The following is a 22,046-nucleotide window of genomic DNA, read 5'->3' on the forward strand; positions in this document are numbered from 1 at the left end:
CTCTCTCTCTCTCTCTCTTTCTTTTCTTTTTGAGACAGGATTTCTCTGTGTAACTCCTGGAACTTGCTTTGTAGACCACACTAACCTTTAACTCACAGAGATCCACCTGCCCTCCCCTCTTGTGCTGGAATTAAAGGCATGCACCACCACCATCCCCAGGCTTTATTTTCAGTTTCTTTAGCACATGCAATTTCTCTTCTGCTGTCTCCCACACCCTCTGAGTCTAACATATGTCCCACCATGTAAAGGTCCTTTGGATTATTCCATTTTTATTTTTGCTAGCTCACAATCCTTCTTCCTTCTTTCATCTGCTGCCTACTCCCTTAAGCATTCTTTTTTTTTTGGGGGGGGCGGTATCTTGACCACAAGAGGAATTATGTACATTAACTCTACCTAAATTTGGCACACAGACGTTGTTTAAAGCAAAAAGGGGCACGTGTGATTTGCTGAGTTCCTATGTGTGGTGGATCTGTGCTCCAAGTACAACAACTATCAGGATCATAATCAGAGAAGCTGTGATTACCCGGTGAGACCCCGATAAGATGGAGTCAGTTCACATTGTTCCCTCCTAGGAAAGGGTGGGAAGAGTCATTAGACTCTCACCTGAGAGTTTAGCCACTTCTTTCCACGCCTTCCTCCAAGCTCTGTGTCAGCAGTTCTTAACCTGTGGGTAGAGGCCCCTGTGTATGTGTGTGTGTGTGGGGGGGGTACTGAAGACCCTTTCACAGGGGTTGCCTAAGACTTTAGGAAGACACAGATATTTACATTATGATTCATAACAGTAGCCAAATTACAAGTAGCAATGAAATTAATTTGATGGTTGGAGGTCACCACAACATGAGGAACTGTATTAAAGGGTTGCAGCATTAGGAAGGTTGAGAACCACTGCTCTACGTAATCCTGCCCCAGCTGCATGTGGTTTCAACAGTTGCTAGTATATCAGACGTAGAAGCTTAACTGAAGAGTGGACTTGACTCCATCTATAAGTCTATAGGAAAGTCATCATCCATGCCAAGCTAGAGCTTTTTGGCAATTTTTTTTTGTGGGGGGGCATTCACACTCCAGTGAGTAACCTTTAACCAATCCTCTTGTAAGTAAACCTAATAAATTCATTGGCTCACCAAGTTGGACTCTTGTAGAATGGTTACTTCAGTTTCTTGTTGGTACGCTAGGATAACTAGGTGTTTATTGATGATTGAAGAAAAAATAGTGCACCATTTTGAGATACTCCAGCTTTGAAAAATTGAAGGAATCTACAAAAAGATCATATAAAAATTGGGACAAATATACAACCTTCCGGACCTTAAACCTTTCACAGAAAGCCCCCAATGTAGGAAATGTGCCATCCTGCAGAATGATTGATTTGAAAAGCTTAAGAGTTGAATTTTTTTAAATTTCAAGCATAGGCCGAGCTTGTGTAATCACACATGCACATAAAAGCTAACTCAGTAAGATGTGAAACGTTAACTAGCTTGCTTATAGTAATCATCTGACTATACATACATATGTTAATAATCATGTTTTATACCTTAGATATATGTGTATTTCTAATTTAACCCCCCCAACCATGCTTATTCCAAACAAACCAACTTGTAGATACAAATGGTGGCATTTGCTTTTCTCTTTATAGATACTTTCATTTGTTCTTTCATTCTATGAATGAAGTTTGGCGGGTTTTGGGAATGCTGACTTTTGCTGATATTTACTAAGTGTTTCATTAAAGTTCTGTGGATTAGTACTTGTTTTAACATTTAAAAGAGGATAAAGCCAATAAATGTACAGTGGATTCTGGCAATACAGATGACTTGCCAGCTAGCAATGACAGCTGCTCCTTTTCTATCTCATTCATGCCAAGTGAGAAAAAGGAAGCAGTTGAAATTTCATTTCCTCCTATCATTGGCTTGACTCAGTGGTCATAGTGTGTTAAACTCTCTGAGATTAGCGAGATGCATTTAAAGTCAAAGATCTCATTTTCCTGACATTTACATTTTGAAAGTCAGGTGGATGACATGACCCATGGCTTTGGGCAGAAGTGCTTAGCATTGACAAGAAGTTGTTCAGTGACCTGTGTATATTTTTTCTATAACTAACCACTGTGTATGACTTGTAATCTGCAGACACTTATAGAAATGTGTTTTACCTTCTTAAAACTTCAAAAAGAAAGGAAACCATTCATGGGATTTTTTTTTTTTTGTCCATATCCCTCGACCTGCTTATAAATGCTCTTGTTCTTCCCACTACAGGACTGCTAAGAGGACATTCACCCTCGTGGTAGTGCTGCCTCTTTGATTAAAGTCAGCCATATTGTACATGGCTTTCTGCAGTTCTCCACAGCAGGCCCCAAGGCAATTTCTCTTTCCTATGATCTCCCAGAGGTCTGGCCAGCTCTGGTTTTAAATTTATTTTAAGCACATGACTGGTATTTCACAGCCTGAAATAAAAAAGGGTAAAAGAGAAAAAAAATACTGCCTTTCCCATATAATACTGATGTTAATTTTTTTTTTTTTTTCGAGACAGGGTTTCTCTGTGTAGCTTTGCGCCTTTCCTGGAACTAGCTTTGTAGACCAGGCTGGCCTTGAACTCACAGAGATCCGCCTGGTTCTGCAGATTATGCTAAGAGACTCAGGGCAGTAATCCTTGTAGCTATGACGGTACAATGGCCGTCACTTGAGAATGGACAGGTGGGGAACAGAGGACTACCCACAAAGTGCCACTTTTGTGGCTTGGCTTTCCTCTGGACAACTTTCTATCTAATCTCCCACCCTGATGAGGGTATATTTTCTGCTTCCTCTTAGCAAATGATTTTTTTTCAATCCCACAAGTGCTGATCTGCTCTTTCTGTTCATGACAAAATACCATTAGTTATGACCAAGGGTGTTCCATCAGGCAAACCCATTTTTTTCCTCTCAGTAGGTGAATTGTTGAGTTATTACCTGATTTTGTTTGTTCTAATCCTGCCTTTTGTGTGAATATGATGTATAAACCATCTTCTGAGTCTTTACTGGCTATATTGAGGCCATTCAAGGCATAATATGCTGATGAATTTTACATATCATTTTGATTAGGCCACAGTAGCATACCCAGATATTTGGACAAATATTCTAGATGGTTCTGTGAAGATGAGATTAGGATTGAAATTGGTGGACTTTGAGGCAAGAAGACTCCTTCCCATCGACTCAGTTGAGTCAACAGAAGGGAGACAGAGCTCCTTGGAGAAGGGAATTCTGCCTTTAGTGGGCAGCAAGTGAAACACATGCCTAGATTTCCAGCTTGTCAGGGAATTTATTCTTGATCATCTTCCATTAAATTTCACCCCTCAGGGTGGGAAGAAATTTGTTGTCGCACATTCTCCATAGGTGACCCGATTCTCTGACTCACACTTTTCCATCCACTGTTATTCAAACTTGTTTTTAGTTTATTCAAACTCTTTCAAAATCAAATAGCTTACATCTTTCCCGTCCATGCTTCCACCCTTATCTATCTGTGTTACAGTCTTAGGGCAAGCGCAGGATAAGCTCTTCCACTCTCCCTTTTTCACGCACCACACGGTAGCCATCCCTGTGTTGTTAGCTCTCTACTTCCTGCAAACCCGAAGCAAGACCCTCTTTCTACCTTTTAAGGTTGTGCTTGATCTAAAGGACTCTCTGTATTCTTCTCCCAATCCCTCAGTGCTTTGCGTCTTTGCTCCTAGACTGGTTCTACCTGGAGGTCCCTCCCCATCTCATCAGCAATGTCTAGCCTCATGCCCAGCCCACTTCAGTGCACCCCTCCTTGGTGTCTCTCCTTCTAGCTGATTTTCCTCTCCTCTCACCTAAGAAACTAGTAACATACAGGCTCAGCCCTATTACTTCTGTTTGTGTGAACATTTCCTGGGGGACATGAACCAACATCGCCTCATTCCAGATAAGGCACCCAAGTCTAGCTTGGTGATCCAATGAGTTCAGTTAGGATTTACAGGAACTGCGTCACATGCTTCTAAGTTAAGATTTCTGTTGACATTGTCATAAAGGTTTAGTTTCTGGGATGCATATAAGAGTTTATTTTTGTAGAGTCACTCCCCTGGTCATTAGTCTGTTTACTAGGGGCCATCTCAGCAGGGTTATTCTAAGTGTTCTAGTACCTCTAAGTAGGAAAGGAAGTAGAGGCTCCTGGGAGCTGCAGAGCTTGGTAAGGCAGTACATGACCCTTGTTGAGTGTGTGGAGACCTAATAAGGTGGCACATGCTTCCAGCCTCATGTGTGGAGATCTTAATAGGGTGGCAATGCATCTTGTTCAGTGTGTGGAGAGGTCATGTGCTGGAGTGCCTGCTGTCAGGGACCTGGCTGTAAGCTAGTGTTAGATGCAACAAAGACCCCTGCAGCATGGTAGCAGTTACTCCAGGCAACTAAAGGCTGGATTGCAGATGCTAATTCGAAGTTTAAATGATGACAGACGTGCGGAATTGAAATGGAAACACCAAAACAAGCCTCCTGGACTGGTGCGCACAATGACTAAATCAGGGTATGTAGGAGAGAGGCAGCCCTACAACACTACAGATTTATAGTAGTTTTGAAATAGTCTTGTAAAGGGTATAAAAAGGAAGCCTGGTCTCTAGTCTTTCTGCTCACCCATTCTACTTCTTGCAATTAATGACTCCCCCACATCTTTGTCAAAAAAAAGTTAAATCAATCAGAAACATTACTCAGAAGGGATATTTATCAATCTTTCTCTTTATGTAAATATTAACCAAGAAGCTGGGCATGGAGGTGCATACCTACCATTCCAGCACTCAGGAAGCAGAGTTGAGAGAATAGAGATGTCAGCTTGGGCTCCATAAACTCTGTCTTTAACCCCCCCAAAACAAACAAACAAACAAACAATGAGAACCAATGAAACTGGATAGATACTTTGTTAAAAACTGGGAACCAATAAAGGCTGGAGTCTCCTAGGATGTACTCAATTGACACATGACTCAAAGGAGGCAATAGGCAGGCACTATATGGATGTCCATAGTGCACAGGCAATGGGCAGTTTGCTGGAGTTGAGCAGTAGTTGCTGTTTCAGGTTACTATTTACCACTAATAAGCCCAGAAATGGCAATGCATTCAGTCAGCCTGCCTTGCTGAGTCCATTCAAGGTTCAGAACTCTCATAATGGTTTTATCTCACAAATACCACTCAAATCAACTCACTTTTCTCTTCTGCATTTTATGCAAGTCCTAGACATTAAGATTTCGACCCTAGATGTCTATTCAATTGGCTGTCTGATTTTGTCCACTTCTGGCTAGTTCTCCACACACAGCCATGGGGTGTTTAAACGCAAATGTGATGTATCAGCACTTTGCTTAAAACCATTTAATGATTCTGGACAGGGACCACAAGGCTCTGTTTCCAGACTTTCATCATTGCCTCACTAATTTTTTTCTGACTCCTTTGGCTCATCTAGGTCTCTTTATTCTTTTCGATATGACACATGCTTCTGCCCCAGACACTGTCCACTACTCCTTCAGCTTTACCTCTGCCTTTCTGTTATTCAGCCATTACTTTCTTAGCAACCAGTTATCTATATAGGCTGATAATGAGGAATATAATAGATTTTCTTACTTATAAATCATATGCAACTTGTTATCACTAATTTTTTTTTCTTTTGAGACAGTGTCTCACTATGTGATGGAGGCTATCATTGGAACTGGCAATTCTCCTGTCCAGCCTTTCTTTGGTGTGCCAGCATTACAGGCATATGCCACCAAGCCTGGCTCCAGCAAATTTTTATAATTAATTTTCCTATGCTTACACATATCACTTTTTGTTGTTGAGAACATTATGATGTATTAGCATACCACTGATCATTTCCAGTGGTTCAGGATAACTTTCTTTCTGTCCTGGTTCCTTTTATTCTCTGACTCACTTCCCCATCCACTCACTAAATTTCCTGTGAGCACCTCTGAAATGAATTCCTTACAATGGAATTCTTACCCCACGGTCTGTTTTGCGGGGAACCAAACCATGAGCTATGGGTTCTAACTGCTTCGTTCACTCTTTTATATCTGTGCTTTCCAGGCATTCTCTTACATATTTGAATGAATAAATGAATGAACAGACAGCATCCCAGAAAGCTGCTACAAATTAGATGAAATTATAAAGGTCTCTTTTGTTCTGTTCTTGTGTATCTGTGTCATACAGAGCCTCTGGAATTTACCTGTGATGAACAGGTCTCCTAACCTACATGGGAGGAGAAAGAGAGTACTCTACAAAATGGTAGAAAGAGAAATGGTGGGTGGCAACAATGGGAGATGAAGTGTCTAAGAATTCCTGCAAACTGTTTGATGCATAGAATCATCAGAAGTGTGTGTGTGTGTGTGTGTGTGTGTGTGTGTGTGTGTGTGTGTGTGTGATGAGGGAGAGTCAATGTGGAAGAAAGAGAAAGGCTAAAGGCAGGAGTCTCTAACAGTCTCTGTCTCTGAAGAAGCAGCAGAATTGTATCCTAGAAATGTGGTCTGTTCAGTAAAAGGTTGGAAGGAGATTAAACAGACCACTTCTCTGTAGGGAAAATGGGCCACAACTTGGAAATAAATTGGGAGTAGTCATAAGCAGAATCTGGGGGAGTCCGGGCTTAGCATCACGGGGCAGCAAGGGATGGCTAAGGCAGTTTGACTGTTGGAAGTGTCTACAGAGGGTATGGCTGACTAGTTGACATGGAGCCATCAGTCTACCTGGGGTGACTTCCTCCTTCCCTTTTCATGTCCACCCACAGAGAAGACAAACCTACCCACAGAAACATCTTATACCAAAGATAGTGAGGAATGATCCAGGGAACCCAGACCACTGACCTTCACCATAAGGGTATGGGAGACAGGAGAGCAGAGGCAGAGAGGGAGATGACTAGTATCAGCTCAGCAGAGGGCAGAGTCAGAACAAGAATTTTTATGGGAAATGCCCAATTTGGGGCAGTCCATTACATTTTGCACCGATCTCTCCAAGAATACTACTATTCCATTAATATCTAGGTCAAATCTAGAAGTTTGGTATTTGGGAGTTAGAAGAACTTCAATTTCCTTCTTATCTTCTGGGCATGGTGGATATTGCATCTGGGGTTGGGGTATAATTGCACATCTGTGTTGAACAGCTGTCCTTTTCTTCCTTCAGATAGCATTTCTCACACAGACTTTTATGAATAAGGTTTGTTTATTTATTTATTTTTGGTGCTTCAGATCATGCCCATGGCCCTATGCATGCTAAGTATTCATTCTACCACTGAGTTACAGCCCCAGCTCCGTAAAATGTGTGATAGTCTGCTCATTCAAGAAAACCATACTCTCGGACACAGAAGAGCAAAGATAGTGGCCCCAGTGGCCTAAAGTTCAGCTAAATCTTCTTAGGATTTGTTTTCAAATCTCTGTATTATCCTTTCATTTTAAAGTAGAGCAAGTTAAGTAACATCCTTGCCCGACCTTCCTGATGGAGAATTAGGATATGTGAGTCTTTCTTTCTTTCTTTCTTTCTTTCTTTCTTTCTTTCTTTCTTTCTTTCTTTCTTTCTTTCTTTCTTTCTTTCTCTCTCTCTCTCTCTCTCTCTCTCTCTCTCTCTCTCTCTCTCTCTCTCTCTTTCTCTGTCCCTCCCTCCGTCCCTCCCTTCCTTCCTTCTATTTTTTTAATGCTGGGGGAGTGGCTTATCATAAACTTCCTTCATTTCATGCTTTCTGTTCATGTTAATCAGCGTGGTGGGGTTGTTACATCACATGAAATGGAACTGATTAGTGGTCTTCAACATTCATATTTTGACAAAAAGTGTTTCCCAAGAATGTTGTTCAGTGAGGTCTGTGGACCTGCAAGAAGACTGGCAAAAAGAAAGATTGTGCTCCAGGAGGTGACTGAGACCAACAGTGACAGGTCCAATAAGGACAGTGATGACAAAGAGTTGTGAAGTCACAGCTATGTGCCAGACACTGCTTTGCACAGGAGTCTATATAAAAGGAACAAGAACACATTCTTTCTCTCTACGAATCCAGTTGGGGACAGATCCCAGACACACACCTCAGTCACTTCAACACTGTGTCAGAGGGATGTACATGTGACTTTTTGCTGAGGAGCCAGGGAGCAAAGGATGTCTATGAACACCTTTCAGAGAACAGCCGCACGCGGCTCATCAGAGTGCTTATCATTAGTGGACAGGCTGCAGGTCATCAGGCCAGGAGAATGGGATATTATAGGCAGAAAGGGCGAAATCATGGCAATGGGTGGCATTTTTAGTGATGGTGAGTAGTATGGTCAGAACTGGGGACAAATACTGTTTCTCAGCCAGAGATATTGCTTTGAGAATCTTGGTAGATATGATTGTTTTATGATGGGTGTGAGCCTTGATTTTGTTCAGAGCAGTCTTCTTTAATTTTTATGGTTTTTTTTTGTTGTTGTTGTTCTCTTCCATGTATTTCCATGAGTAAGTAGGCTGGGTGTCTTTTTATCAGGAAGGTTTCCTAGTTAAGGTTTCCATTTTTGCTGAAGTGTCGTCATTCCTATTCCCAGCTTGGCTGGTGTTGAATGCACGTGGTTTGTCCTTAATTGGCAACATAGAATATTTGCACACTGGGTCCATGTCAGCAAATATAACTCATCTTGCTCAATATTAATCAAAAACCCAGTTATGAGATATAATTTTACTTACAGATCATTGACTGTAAGCCAGGCAGTACACTCACTCCTATTTCTTCTGAAATCAGTCATTGAATTAGGCAGGCTGTCAGTATATCTCCCTCCACCCTGCTGTAATGAAGTAGGCTTGGCTCTCATTTCAGATCCCCAGCCCAGGCCACGAGGGGAACACCTGAGGCCTGTCTTACATGCTGGGGAGGTTGATGAAAATAGGACATGGTTCATAAGATCCAGCCTGTCTCCTTGATGAGGACTCACAGGAGAAGACAGTTTCCATGCTGTAAGTGTGAAGATCCAAACTATATGATGGATTATGTTTTTCCTAGTGCACAGCTTGCTCAGAAGCTGGGAGTCAAATCTATGAACCACCTCAAGCAAATTTATAGAACTTTCTGATGTCGATTTTTTTACTTTATTTTAGATAGAGTCGCATACACTCCAGACTTCCACATCAGTTATATCATGTGCTGGAGATCAAACCCAGGGCTTTGTGCATGCTAGACAAGCACTCTACCAACTGAGCCATATTTTAGACAAACATGATTTCCATTTTAATATGATTTTGTCTGCAGTCACTGACTTCTTTAAAAAGCTATTGAGATGAAGCTCAATATAAAATCAACATAAAATCAAGCATTTTAACATGAATACTTAGTGGTGGGTAATACACTCACACTGTACACTTAGTTTCAATGCATTACCACCTCAGCAAAAGTGTTGTCTTTACATTTTTCTTTTAACTCTTTCAAATAAAACCCTGTTGTATCGTGGTGCACGTTTTTCAGTCACCATGTGTTTTTAAAATGAAGCAGGATTTTAGTAAGCATGCAAAAGAACATAAAGCAAGTCCAAGTTCAAGAAACCGAGAATGACTCATCACAGAACACGAGGATAATGCAAGGAGCTGCAAGACAGATGTGGTCCATGAGAGCCACTTGCTAGAAATGTCAAATAAAGTGAAGATGGAGACAAACCTGCTCCCCTGTGACCCTTGGAGTTGTGTTTGTTTCTGTGACAGGTAGTTATGGGCAAAACCTGTGATGCCTAGCAGGTGACCTAATGGAGATGCCAAAGCCTTGATTATTTACAAAAATGTACAGAATAGTGAAATAAAGAAAATACTTATAACTTTAGGGGAAAGAAGTTTAAAGATAATTTTTTCAAAGGTGTTTATTTTAGAATAAATGAAGCAAAGGTTGGCTATTTGGAAAGTTAAATAAGATTGCCAAACTCTTGACCAAAGTAATTCAAAGAAAGTGAGAAGACCCAAATTGATAAAATTAGAGATGAAAAGGAATATTAAAACAGATACTACTGGATTTCATAAAATTACTAGTTTTCACTCTGAAACCATACATTTCATATAATTGGAAAATCTAAAAGAAATAAATGAATGTCTAAATACATATGACCTAGCCATATTAAACCAAGATAAGATAAGCAATTTAAATAGATTTATAGTGACCAGTAATATTTCAAAAAAGACCCCCAAAAACAAAAAACAAACAAACAAACAAAAACCAACAAAACTTCTACTGGAGAGGTGTCTCAGTGGTTAAGAACATGTGCTACTCTTATAAAGGATGCAAGTTGAATTCTCAGGGTCCATGTTGGGTGGTTCACAAATACCTGTAACTTCAGCTGCAGGAAGATATGACTGTGAGTACACACACATGCAAATACACACAACATAACACATCATGCACACACATAAACACACTCAATTTAAGACAAAAAACAAACAAAATCTTAAAAAATGTGCCTGAGGTGATTACGAGTACTTGCCCCCGTACAGCAGATGCAAAAATAATTCTGCTGCATGTGTTACTATACCTGATTTTAAATTATAGTACAGAGCCATAGTAATAAAAAACAGCTTTTTGGCATGAATCCAGACACATCAATCAATGAAACAGACTAGAAGACCCAGGCACAGGCCATATAGCCCACTTGATATTTGACAAAGATGTCAAAATAAACATTAAAGAAATACACCAACAAATGGTGCTAGAACTGGGTATCTACACTTAGAAAAATGAAACCCAGTCGGGTGGTGGTGGCGCATGCCTTTAATCCCAGCACTCGGGAGGCAGAGCCAGGCGGATCTCTGTGAGTTCAAGGCCAGCCTGGGCTACCAAGTGAGTTCCAGGAAAGGTGCAAAGGTACACAGAGAAACCCTGTCTCAAAAAACCAAAAAAAGAAAAAAAAAAGAAAAAATGAAACCCTTATTTCTTTCCCTGATTAAAATTCAACTCCAAATGGCTCCAGGACCTCAAATTAAGACATGACAACCTGGATCTGTCATCGAGAAAAGTAGGAAGCACACTTCAAGGTATAGACACAGGTTAAGGACTTTCTGAATAGGACTCTGATTGCTCAGGAGGGAAAAAAAGAGCAATAATCAACAAATGGGAGCTCATAAAATTGAAAAGCTTTGCACAATCAAATGAAGAGACAGCCTACAGAATGGAACAAAAAATTTTACAGCTATGTATTTGACAGAGGATTAGAATCTAGAATATGCAAAGAACTCAAGAAATTAAACATCAAGAAAACAACCCAATACAATATGGGCCCAGTCTGCTGGTGCAATAGTGGTATGATGACTATGTGGGTAATGAAAGACTTTCTGGTCAGAAACGAGGCCCGCTTCTTAGGAAGGATTTTCACGTTTGGGACTACACATTGGTCAACATCTCATGACTGGGAAGATTATAGGCCCCAGTGGGCCTGTTGTTTTGCTAAACGGTCATGCTGTAAAACTGCCTTCTAAATATTTATGTTCAAACTCAGACTGCATTTCTCTCAGTGTGGCCAGAGAAGCTTCTTTTTGAGTGGGTAGTGGTTAATTCAGGGACTCATAACTGTCAGAGTGCTGAGGATAAGTGACTGTTGAGTGGCCAGACTTCAATGGGACATCTCTATCAACCCTATCCTCAGGGCTCAGAGATGATCACGGAAGACAGGAGGGACTAAAGTAAGAGCGGGATGCTGGGAAGGAGGCCTGTGGAATACTGATTTGTGGACATGACTTGGCCATTGTGGTCATGGACTCACTGCAGCTATGGTTACCTGCAGAAGACCTGTACAAGATTAAGCCAACATTTTTGCAAGCAGGTAGCACTAAGTGTAATCAGTAAAAAAAGAAAAGAAAAAAAAGAGGATATGATGGTAGGAGGGAGGATTGTGGGAACACAGTCAAAAGAATGAGCCATGGTGAACAATGTCTTGGAGAACTGTGAGGAGGCTCCAGGAAAAAAGGCAGAGGGCCTTTTACTTCAGGTGCGTTTTGTTGCCTGGATTGTTCTTGGATATGTGATTTAGTGCCTCCTGTGACAAACATTTACATTCAATTTACACAACATGTCCATTCTTGTTGGATGTCAGAACGTAGGTATAGAACCCTATCTGGTCAGTGTGCCCTGAATCTGGACATGGTCTTTTCTGCCTGGCTTTCATGCTTTCCCAGATATAATCTATAGAATGTGCGAGGCACTGTGTTTAAATTGGTCTGTCCTGAGAAAGTTCTAGGAAAGGGCTGGTTTTTAATATTTAGTATGTGCCTACTGACATTTATTTACATGTTTCTCTGAACTCAAACAACCTTCCTTGGATCGTTACTTTCTTTGTGACATTCATGTATAAAAGTATACTGAAACTGAAGTAAGGTGGTCTGTGTGTGCCACAGTGTGGAGATCAAGAGCCAGTGGTTGGGAGTTAGTTCTAGTTCTTTCCTTCCATCTTGTTGAGGCAGGCCTTCACTTGTTTTTATCTCTCTTCACATTCTACACTAGCTGGCTTATGAGCTTCTGTATGATTCTCCTGTCTCTACATCGCATCTCACATAGGAGTGCTGGGATTACAGATTTGAGCTATTGTATCCAGCTTTCTGTGGGTCCAAGAGTTTGAAATCAGGTTGGCAAGCTTGTGCAGCTAGCATTTTTTTCCCTGCTGAGTTATTTGATCAGACTGAAGATAACTATTTTAAAGGATAAGTCTACTCAAGCAAATACAGTATAACCTGGAGAAAACTTGAATGATAGTCCTGATCCTGACCTTGTGCAAATCGCTTCCTGTCCCTAGCTTTGCTTTTCTCATTTTTGAAGCACAGAGGCTTAACTGAATTATCTCTAGAATTCTTTTTTAGCTCTACTGTTGTATGGCGTGTACTTGCATGGGAACAGCAAAGCAATTTGAAAGTGTATAATGCATTTGTCATAGATACATCAATATTTTAAATAGTCTACTTGAAATGCCAATATTATAAGAGTTTCTGATCTTATAATTAAAGCAAATAATCCAGGGACAGCATTAACCATTTTATCAAAGATATGTTTTGTTGTATATAACCAACTCTCAGATGATTTTAAGGCCAAAATGATGGTTGATATCCACTGTGATTGATTATAAATGGGCCCAAATTATTCCTTGATACTTCTATTGATAGTTAAGGCCTGTATTTTTTACTGCTTGAGTCTCTGTGATTGCTTAGACATTAGAAGGAGAGAAATGATACTGTTTCTGGGCCCACGAGTGATTAGAATACTGCCTCTCTCAAACATGGCTACAAAACTGTGAGGAAGCCCAAGCATCCTCATGGAGAGATGCACATACAGGAGAATGGGGCCTCAGGCCCACAGCCCCAGCTAAGCACTGATTTTCCAGCAATGTGCCAAGGTCACCATGAAAATGGATCTTCAATAGCAGTTGAACTCTGCCCGCTGGCACATGTAGAGCAGAGCTGTCTCCACCCACCACTGCCCAAACTTCAGATTTACAGGAAATAAGTGGCTATTTTTAGCCATTAACTTTAGTATTTTTAGCCATTAACTTTAGTAATGCAACACATAACGGCCATGAAATGAATACTTTCTTGCAGTAATCATGTAAACTAAGTTCAATTTGTACAATAAGCTCTGCTGTCATGACATAGATGTATTCCTGAAAAGTTCATGTTCTATGATTATTTACCTACCTGTTGAATACAATCTATGAAGAAAATAGCACTGAGGAAGTATTTTATAAGGAGTCCCAACTAAAACAGCAACAAAGCCTTTAGAAAACCCAGCCATCACACAGCTCCAGAGGCGTTCACACTTAGAACTACAATGCAAGCTGATCAACCTCAGATCCCCAGTCTTGTGTCTCCTAAAAGATCTTCACCAGACAACCTACAGAGTGGAAAGGAGGATTGGCACGTGTTGGAGGCCAGCCTCTACATACTGGTAGCCAAGGTTACATAGTAAGAACTCATCTCTAAGAAAACAAAAAAAGTAAAAATTAAAAATAAATATGAAAGAAGACAAAAAATTACCAATCAGTAAGACTTCAGTGTTTAGTGATTTCCTTATGTGTAATTCACACTAAAAGCACTCATGAGGTGAGGTAGCTCATGTCTGGAACTCAGGAATCTGAGTCACATAGGGAAATTCTGTCTCAAAAACCAAACCTAAGAAAAACATTTAAAAGAGAGCAGACAGCCTGTTAGTGACATGTGGGAATGATGGACTAAAGTGAAGGTTCATCCCTCTGTAGCTCAACCCCTGGGTCAAGGATTCGGGCCTCATAACCACCTTTGTCCTAGTGGACTCTCTTTCAAAGCCTGGAAGAGATTTCTGTTGGTGAAGCTTTGACTCCAGTGTCTCTCACTACACCCAGGAAGGGTGGCCAGGCTTCCCGGGGGACTGGGGACTAGAACTGAGGGGAGGATGTTGCATTGGAGAGCCGCATGTTCCTCAGAAGGAGGTAATTCAGTGGATTCTGTTCTGTTGGTGATGCTGGTGAGACACACCTTTCCAGGATCGAGAAGACTTTTTCCAGGGGTCTGAGGAAGAGCATTGACAGATTCTCAGAGAATGTCATCATCAAACATTGACTATATGAGAAGAAACTCACCAGGCAGGTCAGGTCCTTCTCGGTCCACTGCCTCAAGCCCAGGTTCGCTGAGCAGAAGTTCTGAACTCAGAGTAGCATCCTGAAGAGTGAATTTAGAAAGAAAGATGTCAAGAAGGGATGTTTCTCTGTGCACGAGAAGGGTTATACTTATATCTTGAATACTGTTACTTATATTTAAGCAAAGAATTTTGTTATTAGTACCACTTATCTATGGAGGAGGAGCCTGGAACTATGTCCTGGAAAAAACAACAACAACATGGTCTGGCCAGGCAATCTCCTTCCTGATCTCTTGTTTCTCAGCTGGCGTGTCTTCCTGGATAACTAATGACTGAAATACTTTGAACTGTGTTAGTCATGCTTTCATTTAAAATTCTTTCATGTCAAGAGGGCACAGAGGGCACCGAGCTTACTCAGAATATCTACTTATGAACGCTCCAGTAAAAGCTTGTAGAGCCGGGCGGTGGTGGCACACGCCTTTAATCCCAGCACTTGGGAGGCAGAGGCCGGCGGATCTCTGTGAGTTCGAGGCCAGCCTGGGCTACCAAGTGAGTTCCAGGAAAGGCGCAAAGCTACACAGAGAAACCCTGTCTCGAAAAACCAAAAAAAAAAAAAAAAAAAAAAAAAAGCTTGTAGAACACTGAAATTGCCAGAGCTTGAAGTTGAATACAAAAATTACTGCCGCATTGATTACTTTTAGTTTCTAATACATTAGTTTGCTTTACCACCTCCCATAAATAAGAATATAAGTAAAGCTCTTAGAAATAAAAAATAGACTTATAAGTGTATTTCTGAAAATCAAAGTTAAGTATTATATTTTGCTTTAATTATTCATTTTAGTTCATGAAACACAGGAAAAGGCACTGGCCACTGAGCTTGATGGTCTGAGTTCAATCACTGGGACCCCCCACAGCATTAAGGAGAGAACCAACTTCTGCAGATCATCCTCTGGGCTCCCCATGCATGCTCCCCACATCTGCTGTGGCATGCCTGTGTTTCTTCTTCCTTTTCCAATAAATGAATGAATGTAAAAAAAATAAAATTTAAAATGTGTCTTATTAAACACAGAGCACAACCTGACTTAAAATGAAACAAATATCTAACTAAATCTAAGAAATATTTGAAATGTAATTTGAATTAATTTCTTGTTAATGCAGTTATTGGAAGTGGGCTCCCAATTACAGACCTAAAAATATAAAATACTTATACTTAACATTACAAATAGTATTTTTTTTCCATTCAGTCTGTAAAACTGATTATTTTGTTGGAGGGTTTTAAACAGAAGGACAAGAAACTCACTTACCTCAGTGATGTCAGCAACGGGCATGGGCAGCCCCGACAGGGTGACAGGTTTGGAGACTGACAATGACCCACCAACTTCTGGGATGAAAAAAAAAAATCACAAGGCTAAATGTTTCTTTTTTTTTTTCCCTTTTGTGGTTTAGGCAATAAAACAGTTTAGGTTCTAAAATGTGGTAATAGTCAAGTCGTAAGGAGTACTACTACAAATCATTAAGAAATTGGAGTTACAGACTAATGGTCATTAATCTGAAGGAAAGATCCAGGATTGTGTCTTGCATTCTTATGTGATGGGAATTATTAAGAACAGGATGAAAGAGTGGAAGAGGTTGGTTAATGAGTACAACAATCAGTGTAAGTAGACAGAAGGAGCTAGGGTTATATTGCTCAGTGGGGTGATTATAGTTAATGATAATGTATTGTATATTTCATAATTGCTACAAGAGAAGTTTTGAATGCTCTGTTCACAAAGGAATGATACAGAATAAAGTGATGGGTATAATAACTACACTGCTTTGATCATTATGTGCTATACACATGTATCTAATCATAACTTTATATTCCAAGAATATATGTAATTATTATGTGCCGATTACATAATAAAAGCAATTACAAAACAATAGTAGTTTAGAGATTTGTAGGGTACCCAGTCTTAGTCTACAGATTTGGATCAAGTAGTGAGGCTGGTTGGCTGGGCAAATGGGGATAAAAATGTTACTTAGCCAGCGAAGAAAGAAATGGTTAGTATCAACACTGTAAAATGGGAGCATCTGGAGTTCAACTCCATCCCTCCTCCTCGTTTTCAGAATATCCCAAGAAAGCTCAACAAAGACACATGGCCAGAGGAGCAAATAAGCTTGGAGATGAGTTTGAAGTTGTTCCCTTGTTGCCTCAGAGGTGCCATAACCTCCCTCCAAATTTCTAGAGATAATGATTTGCTCATATAAATCAGATAACAGAACTGCCAGAGAATGATAGTTTCATGCCATCTTGTGCTGAAATGGCATTTTCATTGTCTATCTATTATACTGTCTGCAGTGTCTGAATTTCAGGCTCCTGGGTCCCCCCTACAGCATCCTCTAAAGGTCCCAAGCATGTTGGATTATCTTGTTTATGTCTTTGGATCCCATTGAAGGTTGACTTATACAGATTGTATCAGTGGTTCCTTACCCTCCTCTCTGGGGTGGGTTGTATTAGTGGGCAGCCCTCAGGCCTGGAGGTAGTAGTGAGGTCATGCTACTTTTAATCTTATGGGGCCATTCCATTCCTTTGAGTAAAGAAAATTTTCATGGGCAGTCCCTCTATCAACTCTTTTTAAACTAACCTCACTGAATATGCTGTCTGTTTCCTTATGAAGCTTGACTAGTTGACTAGCTGAGAAGATATGTGTAAGCTATGCCGGATAAATGGGATTGTCCAAGCATTCTCCCCTTTATCTGGGCCCTACTGACTGAACATGGTTACTCTGACTGAATTGAAACTATTGTATTCTCCTAGACTTATCTTTGGTGCAAAGTGACCACCAAGGGCTGATTAATAAAATGCAGGAGGAAGTGAAGAGAAACAGAAATAGTACTATACATGATGTACCTGTCCTAGTAATGACTGACTTTACAGGGCCCAAGTTAAAATGACAATCCATCATATAGTCATAATTCCTAGCTTCTCTGTTAGAATGAGGATAAACTCAGAACCCTGGCATCACCAACTGACCATCATTGAACCAAATCGTCCCCACATCCAAGGAATGGTCTCCATCTAGTAGTTGGATGATGAGTTTTTTGAGGTCCATAGTTGTGAGGTAGATTTCTGGTTGCTTATCTTCTATGGCTCCATGATGGATTCTTTCACTTTCAATTTTGTTGGAATCAAGAGACAGGAGGTTGCTTGCAGGGCTGTGTACTTCTTTGTGGTCTCTCTTAAAGATGGCCATAAGTTGTATTTCTGTGGAGTTTGAACTGTGGAGAGCAGAGGACAGGTTCCATCCAAAGCCATTGTTATTAGACTAGAGAGTTTCTGTGTTGCTATAAGTCTTCAGGACAATTTAACCTCTTTTCTGATAGGCTCTTAAAGAATATCCAACTTAGAACATTTCAATATTTGCCAGAAATTTAACGTACTGAAAAATATCGACAAATACTTTGTTTTAAAGTAGAATGTCAGCCTGGAGATTAAGTCTAATTCGAAAAAGGATTGTGAACTGGTTCCATACATATTTATATTAAAAAAATGTGCTAATGATTCATTGCTAATTGATCAATGGTTTTGGTGGTCTTAAAGTCATGCAGTGCCAATCAGAAAGAGAGATGAATTGACCCTTTTTCTACAGGATATGTCCTTTCGGGTCTATGGCATGGTATGCATGATGTAGCAGCGACACAATAGGCTATGTATGTATACCATAACCAAATGGACCTTCAGTTCTTAAGGCCTTTTTCTTCCATTATTTTCCACAAAGTATTTTATTATTTTATTTTTGTCTTTTTTTGAGACAGAGTTTCCCTGTGTAATAGCTCTGGTTGTTCTGGAACTTGTTTTGTAGACCAGGCTGGCCTCAAACTCACAGATATCCATGTGCCTCTGCCTCCTGAGTGCTGGGATTAAAGGCATACACCACCACCACCTGGCCACAAAGTATTTTTTAAATTAAAAAAAATTTGTAAATGAAATAGAGCAAGGAAAGAAAATAATAAAAGATGCAAGAACAGGGAAAGGAAGCGGTACACAGTGTATGATTAACTGTATTTACTACCATATTTATTAACACAGTATCTTTCAGCATCCAAACCCCAAACAAGATTCTTCACAGCTCTGTCCTTGAGAATAAAGTGTTGCCTTTTGTTTCATGCCATAAATCTACACCGAGGGATGCGGAAGTGTTTTAAGGGCCTCAGGAGCTGATAATGTGTATTCTTGGCAGTTCTTCAGACCACACAATCAGTCAGCGACTACAGTTCATTATTTCACTAGTCAATTGCAGGAGCCAAAGCCAGATTCTCATTACTGATCTCTCCAAGGTGTAGTGGGTCATTTCCCCACCTCAAACTGACCTTGGGGCTGAGGAGCAAATTGGTTTCTCTCCTTTATTCTTAGACTTCAGTTGGTTGTACTCATGAGTGTGAAGCCAGCCAGCCAATCTCCCATTGCAAACATACAAGAATTAGTTAAATCATGATGCTGGCATAAAACACCTATATTCTCACATTTTTATAATTAGGGCTGTAGTTTTTTTTATAGAATGCTTTTTATAGAATGGTCAAGTCATTGTTTCCCTGCTAATCTCACATAGTAATTTGACTAGAGAGTTTTTTTTAATTACTAAATAATAATTAGTTCCATTTAAATAATACTACTAAAAATCATTGCCACATTCAAGATATTACATTAGAAAATTATTAAAACAAAAACAAAAACAGCTTATGCTGGGTGGTAGTGGCACATGTCTTTAGTCCTAGCACTTGGGAGGCAGAGGCAGGTAGATCTCTGAGTTTGAGTCCAGCCTGGTCTACAGAGAAAGTTTCAAGACAGCCAGGGCTAAACAGAGAAACCATGTTTAGAAAAAAGCCAAAACTCAAACAAAACAAAAGACAAACAAACAAAAAACCAACCAACCAACCAAACAAACAAAAAAGCCACCCCCCAAAAAAGCAGTTTATACATTTGTGGAGGGAAGCATACCATATTTCAAAAACATAAAAATAATCAAAATTACCCATCTCTTTCTTTCTTTGGTCTTCATTTCACCACACACCATGAAAACATGCAAGAGAGAAAGACTTTTGATAAGATTTATTGAAGCAGTCAGTGGATTATTTTATACACAAAAATGCTTATATATTGTCCTTCATGTTTGTCTAGCACTTTGGAGAAACACACAAACTGCCACCAGAATTTGGATGGTACCTTTAAGAATCATGAGTCTCAGGATATAAATACAGTTTCTGATCAGGATTTGAGCCTTAGTTCAAAGATGCCTGTGTATTTACAGTCTTCTCTTTAAACTTGTTGATTTACTCAAAGAGGTTGCAGATATATGCTATGCATCTTACATTTGGGGAACTACTGTCAGAATGTTTTCAAAAAGCATTTTACAAACAGATTCCTTACCTCCTGAATGTCATGAAGGGATTTGTTTACTCTCAGAGGTAACTTATCTGAGATTGACCCAGGGAGCTAGTGTTTTGACGATTTTGAATTGCTTTAATCAGTTGAGGAATTAATTCAATTCACCATGAAAACTTGTGAGAAAAACAACACCCATTTACTGAGTGGGTGTTATGCACCAAGAGTTTTATATGTATTTTCATTTAATGTTTACAACAACAGAATCCTCATTCCACAGGCACTGCAAAGGCAGTGGGAGACAGAGTCAATTGGACCCAAAGGAGGCGGGATTTGAATTTGGGGCTGTATCTCCTCAACCTTGGTTTCATTTTGTCACCCTATCCACTGGTGTGTGCCTGAGAAAAACAGTTTGGTTACCAAAATTACAGACAAATTTTAAAATTTCGTCCAGAAGCTATATTCAGTGTTCTCTCTTTGCATTTTAAATGACAGTTGCTGATGAAGACAGTCCATATAGGTGATGGGATTGGTGTCACTGGCACTTCTGGACTACAAATTCATTTCACTCTTCTCTCCTGGTACAACATGGCCACAGTGGATATGCTATAGACTTGTTTGTTGTGGGATAATCTTTTTGTACACTTTGAATGTGTCTCTCTGATTGGTTTAATAAAAAGCTGAATGGCAAATAGCTAGGCAGGACTTTTGGGGGCAGAGAGAAGACTGGGAAGAAGGTAGAGTAGCCAGCCAGACAGAAAGAAACCAGAAAAACAGCATGGACAGTACAGAATAAAAGTAATACAACTATGAGGCAGAAAGTAGATTAATAGAAATGGGTTAATTTAAGTTATAAGAACTAGTTAGAAACAAGCCTAAGCTATCGGCCAAGCTTTCATAATTAATAAAAAGTCTCCATGTAGTTATTTGGGAGCTGGCTGATGGGATAGAAAAAAATCAACCTACACTTGTTCCCATGTTCCTTTGGTGATAGAGAACCCGATGTCCTTCTAAGTGGCACTGCTCTGTGAGGAGAGACTGCCTCTCTACCAGACATTCATCCAGGGCCTGCCTCTTGCTTCTTTGCAATTTGTAACCCATGAAGCCAAGGAGAGAGGCCAAAACCTATTCCCGCCAATGAAAAACTGCTTTGTTGACATAGCCCTTGCATAAGCAAACAGAAATCTTAAAGAAAAAGTATTTATTGCCACAACCAAGATACGGAGCACATTCACCAACGTCAAAGCTTTGTCCCGTCTCTTTGCGATCCTTCCCTTCCACACTCTGCTTCACCATCTCCAAGCAGCTCCTGATACATTTTCTGTCACTGTAGCTGAGTTCCTGTTTTCTGGAATTTAATGTAAATAGAACACAATGCACTCTTGTCTGGTCTTTCACTCAGCACAGTTATTTTGAGATGCATTCATGTCGCCACATATGTCAAAAGTGTTACTCCTTTGTCCAGAAACGTGTCTATACTGAGCACATTCTAGAATTGTCTATGGCTCTGTTGATGGACAGTTGGTTGGTTTGTTTTGTTCCGGGCTCGTAAAGACAAAGATGCTCTGGATGTTTATGCACCAGGCTGAAGAAATGTACTCTACCACTGTTTGTGTGATTATTAATAGTTTTTCCGCACTTGCTTTTAGGGATGAAGCAATACTCTAAGTGGTGCTTTGACTGTTAATCTTGAAAATTGTAGTAATAATGGAGTCCTAACTACTTTCCAGTTGTGTTGAGAGAATCAGGTGAGGATGTTCATATCAAGCTATTCGTGAAGTTATAAATAAGCTTTTCTATAAATGAGACAAAGGAAAGGCAATATATGTGACTGCTAGGGGCTTACTCATCTGTGGGCATCTGGCCCCATAACAAAAGTCACTTCCTTCATAGTAAGTTTATCCAACAATATCCCCAGCATTGGTATCAATGACCAAAGGTTTGTGCTGCTCACAAGTACATCATTTATTGAACTCAGGGGCCCACATACTTTCCAGTGGACTAAAGTCCTTATGACAGAAGGAAAATTATTGGCAAAATGCAATGAAATGTATTTTATAAACATATTTGGCAGAAATAGGAATAAATCCTGACACAGACACACTTTGGAAAGATTCAGTTTCCAGGCATGCCTCTTTAAAAGTTTTACCTTGGAAAATTTCATTGC

The 22,046-nt window shown here is 40.0% G+C and overlaps 1 protein-coding gene across 1 annotated transcript in view; it reads right to left on the reverse strand.

The window, feature by feature from the left end:
- Impg1 (interphotoreceptor matrix proteoglycan 1) overlaps window positions 1-22,046 on the reverse strand; it is a 116,264-nt gene that overhangs the window by 63,823 nt on the left and 30,395 nt on the right. The window contains exons 8-11 of the mRNA XM_052729495.1: window positions 19,530-19,550; window positions 17,531-17,775; window positions 15,822-15,898; window positions 14,522-14,600 (exon numbers count right to left, since the gene is read on the reverse strand). Coding sequence (XP_052585455.1) covers window positions 14,522-14,600; window positions 15,822-15,898; window positions 17,531-17,775; window positions 19,530-19,550 — 422 coding nt within the window. The remainder of the gene's footprint in view (window positions 1-14,521; window positions 14,601-15,821; window positions 15,899-17,530; window positions 17,776-19,529; window positions 19,551-22,046) is intronic.

The sequence above is a fragment of the Peromyscus californicus genome, unplaced genomic scaffold (genome assembly GCF_007827085.1).
Source record: "Peromyscus californicus insignis strain IS unplaced genomic scaffold, ASM782708v3 Scaffold_11__1_contigs__length_118956290, whole genome shotgun sequence".
Classification (NCBI taxonomy): domain Eukaryota; kingdom Metazoa; phylum Chordata; class Mammalia; order Rodentia; family Cricetidae; genus Peromyscus; species Peromyscus californicus.